We start from the raw sequence: 12,416 nt of genomic DNA on the forward strand, positions 1-12,416 counted from the left end.
TGATGATTTCCACATTTTATTTATTCCTGATTTTAGCCTTTTAAATGAGAGGTGCTGTATTTGAAAATGGTATGAGGTTATGATATGTGTAGGCGTGGCAGGGTGTACCCCGCCCACTCTGCAGGGTCACCTTAGTGATGAGGGTAGCGAGGGGTTCAGGGGTCGATCGTGGGTTTTCACCATACCTCCTTGTACTGATAGTTCCCAGTATAACATTGTGATGTTTCAGACCATACCGTGAGCATAATCTTCAATAAAGGATGGGTACATTTAGATGAAATTATTATGCTCTCTGTGTTAACTTTCAGTCCTGCATGGGTGTACACACACACATTTACATTTACATTTACGTCATTTAGCAGACGCTCTTATCCAGAGCGATTTACAGTTAGTGCATACATTATTCTTTTTTATTTTCATACTGGCCCCCCGTGGGATTCAAACCCACAACCCTGGCGTTGCAAACGCCATGCTCTACCAACTGAGCTACCTCCCTGCCGGCCATTCCCTCCCCTACCCTGGACGACGCTGGGCCAATTATGCGCCGCCCCATTGGTCTCCCGGTTGCGGCCGGCTACAGCAGAGCCTGGATACGAACCAGGATCTCTAGTGGCACAGCTAGCACTGCGATGCAGTGCCTTAGACCACTGCGCCACTCGGGAGACCACACACACACAATGTAGAGTTGGGATATGGGGTGGTCTGTTCTCAAACTGATAATAATAATAATATGCCATTTAGCAGACGCTTTTATCCAAAGCGACTTACAGTCATGCGTGCATACATTTTTTTTGTGATAAGATGGTGACTTTATATGAATGACAAATCTGTTTTGTTTTATCATAGTGTTTGTGGTACATCTTGTGCCAGAAGAAATTGCACATAAATCATCATCTAAAAATGTATAATTCACAATTATAATCTTCTGATTCTAGGGAAATGTGGCTGCATTCAGTCTTCAAATGTTAACTCAATGTATTCAAGGCCATTGCATTCAAACCAACAAATAGAGCAAGAGGATAATCTCTGACCACACGTTTACAACGCTCCAATTTCCCACATTCCGAAGAGTGGGGGTTGTACTATGGACCCTGTGACTAATACTACCTTTTATAGAGTGCTGTTTGAACAAATGATTACAACGAGTCAGTTTCTCTCAACAAATGATTTAGAAGTAGACAGGCACAAGTTCCTAGACATGAGCTCAGGTACAGCCAACGGCAGCAGTATGGAACTGGGGGAGTGCATCCGAAACACGGGCTTCCATGAGGATGACAAGACGGAGGATGCTGTTGGTGGCGATGAAGAGAACAGGACTTCGACGGTCAGGATGTCCCCGGGCGGAGAGGAGGATACCTATACCCAAATCAAACCTTACGCGGGAATGCCCAAAGAGGTCCTGCTTTTATATTCAGGCCAAGCTCGCTACCGGCTGCCCCGGGAGATCCTGTTCTGGCTGACCGTTGCGAGCACCTTGGCGCTGGTCGCACTGACCATCACGGTGGTCGTTCTGTCGCCCCGTTGCCTCAGCTGGTGGCAGTCCTCTCCTGTGTACCAGATATACCCGCGCTCCTTCAAGGACTCAGACAGCGATGGCATCGGAGACCTCAAAGGTAGTATATTCAAATTCTTTAGAGTAGCCTATTTTCTCATAACCTACTTGGTGTTCGTATTAATTCATTGTCATAATTCATAAAACGTTGGTGTAGCACGGTGAGCACTATCCAACTCCAATGAATTATGGCGCATGTTAGTAGAACTATGGCTATACCATTATGTTTGATGAGTCTATTTAAGAGCATGATGAGCGCTTACCTGGAGTCATTACCGCCGGGTGTTGAAGTCAGAGGATTGTTGTTCGTGCTTTAAATTGCACTTGTTTTACGCATCACTCGTTTTATGGTCATAAACATCAGTCTCCAAACATCCCCACATATTTCCCAGAATCAAGGAGACATAACATCCTGAGCAACAAACCCGTTACAGACTTAATACTCTTACTGTACCCTTCCTCTAGTAGAACTACCACAGCTCCAGCTAAGAGGTCTGGACCTTTATGGTACAGTAGATATTGGCTTGCCCTTTAGCCGGAGAGTTAATGGTTCAAGCCCAACCTTGACTATTGCACAATAACTTGATAATAGATAACGATATAGATAATAAGATGGTTGACAATCAGATAAATATACACTACCGTTCAAAAGTCTGGGGTCACTTACAAATGTCCTTGTTTTCGAAAGAAAAGCATTTTTTTTGTCCATTAAAATAACATCAAATTGATCAGAAATACAGTGTAGACATTGTTAATGTTGTAAATGGCTATTGTAGCTAGAAACAGCTTTAATGGAATATCTACATAGGCGTACAGAGGCCCATTATCAGCAACCATCAGTCCTGTGTTCCAATGGCACATTGTGTTTGTTAATCCAAGTTTATCATTTTAAAAGGCTAATTGATCATTAGAAAACCCTTTTGCAATGATGTTAGCACAGCTGAAAACTGCTGTGCTGATTAAAGAAGCAATAAAACGGGCCTTGAGACTAGTTGAGTATCTGGAGCATCAGCAATTGTGGGTTCGATTACAGGGTCAAAATGGCCATGCAAGAAATTGCCAAGAAACTGAAGATCTCGTACAATGCTGTATACTACTCCCTTCACAGAACAGCGCAAACCGACTCTAACCAGAATAGAAAGAGGAGTGGGAGGCCCCGGTGCACAACTGAGCAAGAGGACAAATACATTAGTGTCTAGTTTGAGAAACAGGCACCTCACAGGTCCTCAACTGGCAGCTTCATTAAATAGCACCCACAAAACACCAGTCTCAACGTCAACAGTGAAGAGGCGACTTCTAATCTTTTCTTTTTATTGGCCAGTCTGAGATATGTATTTTTCTTTGCAACTCTGCCTAGAAGGTCAGCATCCCGGAGTTGCCTCTTCACTGTTGACGTTGAGACTGGTGTTTTGCGGGTACTATTTCATGTTCTGTGAAGGGAGTAGTACACAGCGTTGTACGAGATCTTCAGTTTCTTGGCAATTTCTCGCATGGAATAGCCTTCATTTCTCAGAACAAGAATAGACTGATGAGTTTCAGAAGAAAGTTATTTGTTTCTGGCCATTTTGAGCCTGTAATCGAACCCACAATTGCTGACGCTCCAGATACTTAATCAGCACGACAGTTTTCAGCTGTGCTAACATCATTGCAAAAGGGTTTTCTAATGATCAATTAGCCTTTTAAAATGATAAACTTGGATTAGCAAACACAACGTGCCATTGGAACACAGGACTGATGGTTGCTGATAATGGGCATCTGTACGCCTATGTAGATATTCCATTAAAGCTTTTTCTGATCAATTTGATGTTATTTTAATGGACAAAAAAATTGCTTTTCTTTCAAAAACAAGGAAATGTCTAAGTGACCCCAAACTTTTGAACGGTAGTGTATATATATTTATTTCATACACTAACATTATTTAGAATCATCCTCCGTAGTGTCAAAAATCAGAAAGCAATGGTCAGAGTTCTAAGGTTCATGCACGGTCACTTAGTTTTGCCACTGTGGTTTAACGTTGCTGCACCGTATGTTCAGGCATCGTGGATAAATTGGATCACTTTCAGTACCTGAACATCAAGGCCATCTGGATCAGTCCGTTCTACAAGTCCCCCATGAAGGACTTTGGCTATGATGTGGAAGACTTTAGAGACATCGATCCACTCTTTGGCTCCATGCAAGACTTTGATGACCTCCTCGCTGCCATGCATGACAAAGGTGAGCAATTTTCACAATATATGTATATTTTAACAACCATAGTAGTACAATTCCTCACTGCTTTTCCACCACTCTCCTAAGTGTCACCTTTGACCTTTCTGCCCTCAGGGTTGAAGTTGATCATGGATTTTATCCCTAACCATACCAGTGACACGCACAAGTGGTTCAACCTCAGCAGTAGTGGACATCCGCAGTACAAAGACTACTACATCTGGACCAACTGCAATACTACCCACGCCCCCAACAACTGGGTGAGGATAATTTTCACTCTGTCATTGGTTGTTATCATAATTTAAGTTATATTTTGTAGAGGGATGACCAGTCCAGAGAATTAACCAAATAACTGTACTCCCCTGTGTGTGTGTGTGGGTCTTCTCCCCAGGTGAGTGTGTTTGGGAACTCCTCCTGGACATATGTTGAGGAGAGGCAGCAGTGTTACTACCACCAGTTCCTCAAGGAGCAGCCCGACCTCAACTTCCGCAACCCACATGTCCGAAGAGAGATGACTGTAAGATATTGCTCATGCACATACACACAATTTGTGGCCGATTAAAGACATGCTCCGGAACTTTGGCGACTAGTAAGTATTTTTGAAACCTCCCGCTTTGGGCTGGATGTGTCAATGTGTAGTTCATACATGCATAATCAATGAGCAGAATTACCGTGTTACCTCAATTAGCCACGAAATCCCTAGTTTGTAAGTGACTCGTTTTCTGGAAGCTGTGCTACGCTATTTTCCCCACATTTTCCCCCACGTGGGCCAGCCCTAGAACCCGAGCAATTTGAATTCTGGACAATGAGCTTCAACCCTTCACCATTTCAGTGACAGCTAGCAAGATGCACACACAGCAGAGTGAGAGCAGTGACGTGGTGCACTGATCTGCACATACAGTATGTGACGTAGTACCCATTTTCGGGGACCACTTTCTGCTTGTGAGCGCCACTTTCAGAACGACTGGCTCAAAAGTATAGAAAAGTATCGGAGATTTTCTTTAATCAAATAATTATACATTTGTCATGCTATATACAGTTTAAGTCGGAAGTTTACATACACCTTAGCCAAATACATAAAAAATGTTCTGTCTTAGGTCAGTCAGGATCGCCACTTTATTTTAAGAATGTGAAATGTCAGAATAATATTAGAGAGATTTCTTTCAGCTTTTATTTCTTTCATCACATTCCCAGTGGGTCAGAAGTTTACATACACTCAATTAGTATTTGGTAGCATTGCCTTTAAATTGTTTATCTTGGGTCAAATGTTTCGGTTAGCCTCCCACAAGCTTCCCACAGTAAGTTGGGTGAATTTTGGCCCATTCCTCCTGACAGAGCTGGTGTAACTGAGTCAGGTTTGTAGGCCTCCTTGCTCGCCCACACTTTTTCAGTTCTGCCCACACATTTTCTATAGGATTGAGGTCAGGGCTTTGTAATGGGCACTCCAATACGTTGACTTTGTTGTCCTTAACTAAACTTTGGAAGTATGTTTGGGTTCATTGTCCATTTGGAAGACCCATTTGCGACCAAGCTTTAACTTCCTGACTGATGTCTTGAGATGTTGCTTCAATATATCCACATAATTTTCCTTCCTCATGATGCCATCTATTTTGTGAAGTGCACCAGTCCCTCCTGCAGCAAAGCACCCCCACAGCATGATGCTGCCACCCCCGTGCTTCACGGTTGGGATGGTGTTCTTCGGCTTGCAAGCTACTCCCCTTTTCCTCCAAACATATCAATGGTCATTATGGCCAAACAGTTCTATTTTTGTTTCATCAGACCAGAGGATATTTCTCCAAAAAGTACGACCTTTGTCCCCATGTGCAGTTGCAAACCGTAGTCTGGCTTTTTTATGGCGGTTTTGGAGCAGTGGCTTCTTCCTTGCTGAGCGGCCTTTCAAGTTATGTCGATATAGGACTCGTTTTACTGTGGATATAGATACTTTTGTACCTGTTTCCTCCAGCATCTTCACAAGGTCCTTTGCTGTTGTTCTGGGATTGATTTGCACTTTTCGCACCAAAGTACGTTCATCTCTAGGAGACAGAACGTGTCTCCTTCCTGAGCGGTATGACGGCTGCGTGGTCCCATGGTGTTTATACTTGCGTACTATTGTTTGTACAGATGAATGTGGTACCTTCAGGCGTTTGGAAATTGCTCCCAAGGATGAACCAGACTTGTGGAGGTCTACAATTGTTTTTCTGAGGTCTTGGCTGATTTCTTTTGATTTTCCCATGATGTCAAGCAAAGAGGCACAGTTTGAAGGTAAGCCTTGAAATACATCCACAGGTACACCTCCAATTGACTCAAATTATGTCATTTAGCCTATCCGAAGCTTCTAAAGCCATGACATAATTTTCTGGAATTTTCCAAGCTGTTTAAAGGGACAGTCAACTTAGTGTATGTAAACTTCTGACCCACTGGAATTGTGATACAATGAATTATAAATGAAATAATCTGTCTGTAAACAATTGTTGGAAAAATTACTTGTGTCATGCACAAAGTAGATGTCCTAACCGACTTGCCAAACTATAGTTTGTTAACAAGAAACTTGTGAAGTGGTTGAAAAATGAGTTTTAATGACTCCAACCTAAGTGTATGTAAACTTCCGACTTCAACTGTACATAATTTATTTCCCAGCAATAAGACCCAGTTTCCCAGGAATGGTAAAGAGTGAGAGGGGAGGGCTGAGTGATGAATGAGAGTGAGAGTAGCCCTGCTCTAGGTGATGATTGCTGTGCACTGTACTGTGTGAATGAGGGAGAGAGAGAGGAGTTGTTTCCGCCCCATTCAGCTCCTCCAGTCTGTTCTCACGTGAGTCCACCTAGGTGGGGGTTAAGAGAGAGTCTGGTGCCCCACTCATGTCACAGAGAAGCCTTTATACTCAGTTAGCTGGCATAGTACGGCTTACCTGGGCTCTCTGCCCACAGAGAGAGAGTATATAGAACACCTCTCAAACTCTTCAAAAATAATCCAGGCCTTCTCCTATGGTCACCTGTGCAAGTAAACAACAGTGGGGTCTCGGCAGCCTTCACCAATGTGTTGCTACAGTTGCCGTGGTTATTGATTGATGTTTTCTCCTCTGATTTAGTGGCCAGGTTACTCATTATCTCTGAGTAGTTACTATGGTTTTTACAACTGGACACAGTCAGAGAGCCCAAAGTGCAGGAGAGGGACAGGGACCATGTGTAACCAGTGGATGTGTGTCTGTGTGTTTTATCTATTGATGAGTGACTAGGTGTGTAAAATGACATCTGTGGTCCTTTATGAGAACAAGCAGACATTATACTGGACATGACTTGAGTTACATTCAATACATTCATGTTGAAATAACTAACATATGTACACCGAACAAAATGATAAACGCAACATGCAACAATTTTTGCAACAGATTTGACTGAGTTACAGTTCCTATAAGGAAATGAGTCAATTGAAATAAACGCCATACACGCTGTCTGCCATCTGCATGGTACAGTTGAAACCGGAATTAATACGTGAAGAGCACACTTCTCCAGTGTGCCGGTGAGCATTTGCCCACTGAAGTCGGTTACGACGCCGAACTGCAGTCAGGTCAAGACCCTGGTGAGGACGATGAGCATGCAGATGAGCTTCCCTGAGACCGTTTCTGACAGTTTGTGCAGAAATTCTTTGGTTGTGCAAACCCACAGTTTCATCAGCTGTCTGGGTGGCTGGTCTCAGATGATCACGCAGGTGAAGAAGCCAGATGTTGAGGTCCTGGGCTGGCGTGGTTACACGTGGTCTGCGGTTGTGAGGCCGGTTGGACGTACTGCCAAATTCTCTAAAACGATGTTGGAGGCGGCTTATGGTAGAGAAATTAACATTACATTATTTGGCAACAGCTCTGGTGGACATTCCTGCAGTCAGCATGCCAATTGCACCCACCCTCAAAACTTGAGACATCTATGGCATTGTGTTGTGTGACAAAACTGCACATTTTAGAGTGGCCTTTTATTGTCCCCAGCACAAGGTGCACCTATGTAATGATAATTCTGTTTAATCAGCTTCTTGATATGCCACACCTGTCAGGTGGATGGATTATCTTGGCAAAGGTTGACTAACAGGGATTTACACAAATTTGTGCACAACATTTTAGAGAAAAGCTTTTTGTGCGTATGGAAAATGTCTGGGATCTTTTATTTCAGCTCATGAAACTTGGGACCAACACTTTACATGTTGGGTTTATATTTTTGTTCAGTATACTTTAAAATGACTAAAACCAAATCGAAACTGTGTAGAAATGATAATGGCCCTACATTTATACAGTTTCCTGACTCTGTCCAGCTCACTAATAATCACCTAAATTAAAATTCCAAAAGCAATGGATACAGGACTAGTTTTGCTTATTTTGACGTTGAGGAAATAACATTTTCAGTCCAGCCCCCCGGACCTCAGAGAAGACCGAATGCAGCCCCCAGGGAAAAGTGAGTTTGACACCCCTGATCTACAGTGACAGTCATGAAATTAGAAGGGTGAAAACTGCAAATAAGTTGTTTCATCTGCACAACCTTTTAGCGAAATAAGCTTTTTGTGCATATTAAACATTTCTGGGATGTTTTACATGAAACATGGGACCAACACTTTACATGTTGCGTTTATATTTTTGTTCAGTATATAATTTATATAGAGAGCCCTACTCTCTTCACCCTGCAGATTTTCTATGTGACCATTTCTATGTGATTTTAAAAGCCATAGGCCCTGTGTAACTGCTTCCTTTCAACTCTCTCTTCAGGAGATTGTTCGTTTCTGGCTGGAGAAGGGAGTGGACGGGTTCCGTATGGACGCTGTGAAGCACATTCTAGAGGCCAAGCACCTGAGGGATGAGCCCCAGGTGGACCCACAACAAGATCCTGTGAGCCTCTCCTCATTTCAGCCCATACACCTCTCTGATCCTGGGGAAGACTGTACCAGATTTCCCCCTGATTACTTTTGTGAATTAGATACTGAGAAAATGCCTAAGGAAGGCACTCAAAGGCCTGACAAAATTAGTGTTTTAATGTAAAGTAACACCTAACAACAACATTACTTTATCACAGATTAATAGCATGGGCATACTCTAATGGGCTGCCAGATTGTTCAGCATAGGGGAATTAACTTTCCCCTTGAGAGAACGAGAGGCCGGTCTACATTCTCACAGGGAAGGGATTACTAGGAGCATATTTCTCTGGATTTGTGAGTCACCGTTATTTTCCTAATCTGGCACAATTACACCAAGCCTCGGCGGTTCCATCTGTGGCAGCACAGTAACTAGAGAAGGAGAGTCGAGGAAGTAACCTACACTGATACCATCCCCCCCCCCCCCTGGTTTCCTCCCCTCTGGCCCTGATTTTCCTCTTTCCCCCCCTCTGGCCCTGGTTTTCCTCTCCCCCCCCCTCTGGCCCTGGTTTTCCTCTCCCCCCCCCTCTGGCCCTGGTTTTCCTCTTTCCTCCCCTCTCACCCCCCCCCCTCTGGTCCTGGTTTTTTCCTCTTTCCTCTGCTCTCTCCCCACTTTCAGGATACGATTGACACAGAGTTTGAGCTCCACCATGACTACACCACCACCCAGTTAGGGCTGCATGATATCCTGCAGGACTGGAGGGGAGAAATGGATGTCTACAGTAGAGAGCCAGGCCGATACAGGTATCCCACTGTCCTTTTCCCCCCTCAATGATTTGTCAGTAACACTTTACATGAAGTTGCTTTATACATGTGTAATAACACTTATTACTCCAGTAACAACATTGTTATAAACATGTTGTACATCATACTACCCAGGTATAATGGAAACTTAATATAAAGTGCTACCAATTGTCATATTCTGACTCACCTTCAAGTAAGTGGTATATTTCAATTTGTGTTGTCCTAACTTCCAACAGGTTCATGGTAGCTGAGTCCTATGACTATGAGGAGACTGAGAAGACCATGATGTACTATGGGACACCCTACGTCAAAGAGAGCGACTTCCCTTTCAACTTCTATCTGATGGACCTGCCAACTAATCTGACTGGAACTGGGGCTCAAGGCCTGGTCAATCTGTGGATGGCCAACATGCCAGTGGGGAAATGGCCAAACTGGGTGGTAAGTGAGTGGTTAGAAAAACAGAACTTGTCAACATCAGACATGTAAAAATGCAGTGTAACATTATGAGATAGCAGATATAAAGCTGTATTGATAAGAATTTCACATGAAAAACAGCATTTCCCCTGGATGAATAGTGGTCTTGATAGAGCCCTGTTCCATTCTCTTGTCTTTAGGTTGGGAACCACGATAAGCCTCGTATCTCCTCCAGTGTTGGCCAGGACTACATTAAAGTGATCAACATGCTACTGCTCACCCTGCCCGGCACACCCACCACTTACTACGGAGAGGAGATAGGCATGGTGAACATCAATGTGACCATCGACGAGATCCAGGACCCCTTTGGAAAGTTTAACCCTGTAAGTGTACCGAACCTGGGATGCATTCACTGAAGTAAAATGTTTTGAATGTTGATAGAAATTTCATGGCGGACATGATTGCATATTCTACATGACAGACCATTGTAGCTCTTTCTACACAATATATTTATAGCTGAACATTCTGTAACGTTGCATTTTATTGAACAAGCCCTTGGTCTACATTAGGCTCAGCTCTCAACTTCTACCTGTTCTGGGCCTGCTTGTACAACAGTCAACATCCAGGACTCTCTAATGCTGACAATTGTTCCTGTTCCCTCCTGTAGAATGCCAGTCGTGACCCTCAGAGGTCCCCCATGCAGTGGAGTGATGGGCCGAATGCTGGCTTCAGTGATGCCAATCATACCTGGCTGCCTATGCACCCACACCACACAACAGTCAATGTGGAGGTAGAGTACACTGCTCTCTTAGTGAGGAGATCTGTGTTACAGTCCTCAGTGAAACAGTAATGAGCGCAGTGTAACATTGAAACAACAGTCTCTCCAGGATTCCGTGTTCGCAATCTTTTTGTGCAAAATCAACAATTCCCTGCATATTATTAACATTTTATATTTTAGTCATTTAGACAGGGTTTCCCAAAGTCGGTCCTGGGGCCTCACCTGGGTGCACGTTTTGGCTTTTGCCCTAGCACTAAACAGCCGATTCAAAAAACCAACTCATCATCAAGCTTTGATTATTTGAATCAGCTGTGTAATGCTAGGGTTAAAACAAAAACGTGCACCCGGGGGGGGGGGGGGGGCAGGACCGACTTTGCTAGGGTTAAAACAAAAACGTGCACCCGGGGGGGGGGGGGGGGGGGACCGACTTTGGGAAACCTTGATTTAGTAGACTTATCCAGAGCGACTTACCGGAGCAGTTAGTTAAGTGCCTTACTCAAGGGCACAGACAGATTTTTCACCTAATTGGCTCGGGGCTTCGAACCAGCAACCTTTCGGTTATTGGCCCAACGCTCTTAATCGCTAGGCTACCTGCCTCCCCTATTATGAAAGGGCTTGCTAATTTGATCAATCACCGCACCATTTCTGCGTTAAACAGGCAAATCGTCGCAATATTATTGCATACAACTGACCCATCACCGCAGTACAAAAAGAGGCCTTGCAATTTCAACCAATCATCGCACATTTACCGCATCATTTGGTTCAATCAAGCCACACGTCAACAAACTTTTTCCCTCGTCAGCACATTTGTGACAAATTGGACAAAATCATTGCATATCACCATGCAAAATGTCAGAATTGCTGCAGCAAAATCAAGCAGCTTTGTCCACATACAGTATCACAAAAACTCCCACGAAAACCTGGTGGGACTGAAAAGAACAGTATTATGAGGTTGTGTGTATAGTTGTTCACTGTCATCGGATTGATACTATCAATTCTCTATTCTCCATGCCCTCCCAAGGCTCAGCAGAAAGACAGCGGGTCAGTTCTGTCTCAGTACCGTGCCCTGAGTCTCCTGCGACAGGCCCAGCTGCCTCTCCATCGGGGGTGGATGTGTTACGTCTGGAGCGACGCGGACGTCTTTGCCTTTCTGAGGGAGATAGACGGCCTGGACAAGGCCTTCCTCGTGGTGCTCAACTTTGGAGCGGACTCTGTTATAAACCTCTCAGCCATAACAGAGCTGCCGGAGCAGCTAACACTTCATATGAGCACCAAGCAGGAAAACTATGGGATGCCGGTGATTAAATCTTCAATTTCCACGGCGCGAGGGGAGGGGCTGCTACTTGAGTACTACACCCACGTGCGGTTCAACCCTGGCCACGCCTCCCAGTGTTTTGTCTCAGAGAAGGCCTGCTACCTGGGAGTCTTGGACATTCTGTATAAGTGCTGAGTACTGCAGCCTCAGAGTGGGAGGAGAAATCACCATGTCCTCGACAATCAAATGTGTTATGATGAGACTGGCTGTGATTGAGTCAGTGTATGTTCAAATAAGTTGACTGTTTGTTCAAAATGGTTGTTATTTGTTGTCATTAAAAACAGCAATAATGTTCCAAACGTCATTCTCTTCTCACCACAAATATGCAGATGAAACAACTTATTTGCAGTTTTCACCCTTCTAATTTCATGACTGTCACTGTAGATCAGGGGTGTCAAACTCACTTTTCCCTGGGGGCTGCATTCGGTCTTCTCTGAGGTCCGGGGGGCTGGACTGAAAATGTTATTTCCTCAACGTCAAAATAAGCAAAACTAGTCCTGTATCCATTGCTTTTGGAA

At 44.1% G+C, this 12,416-nt stretch overlaps 1 protein-coding gene across 1 annotated transcript; it reads left to right on the forward strand.

Annotated features, from left to right (window-relative positions):
* Positions 1-1,132: 1,132 nt before the first annotated feature.
* Positions 1,133-12,193, forward strand: slc3a1 (solute carrier family 3 member 1; the record flags this gene model as incomplete). The annotated part of the gene is made up of 10 exons (XM_084142080.1): positions 1,133-1,613; positions 3,587-3,766; positions 3,875-4,017; positions 4,149-4,274; positions 8,505-8,624; positions 9,267-9,391; positions 9,628-9,829; positions 10,006-10,188; positions 10,473-10,595; positions 11,605-12,193. 10 exons carry the CDS (start codon positions 1,133-1,135, stop codon positions 12,031-12,033), a joined length of 2,112 nt encoding a protein of 703 aa, XP_083998206.1. The 3' UTR covers positions 12,034-12,193.
* Between the last annotated feature and the right edge of the window lie 223 nt (positions 12,194-12,416).

This window comes from Coregonus lavaretus (genome assembly GCF_964263955.1).
Source record: "Coregonus lavaretus genome assembly, chromosome: 25".
Lineage (NCBI taxonomy): Eukaryota > Metazoa > Chordata > Actinopteri > Salmoniformes > Salmonidae > Coregonus > Coregonus lavaretus.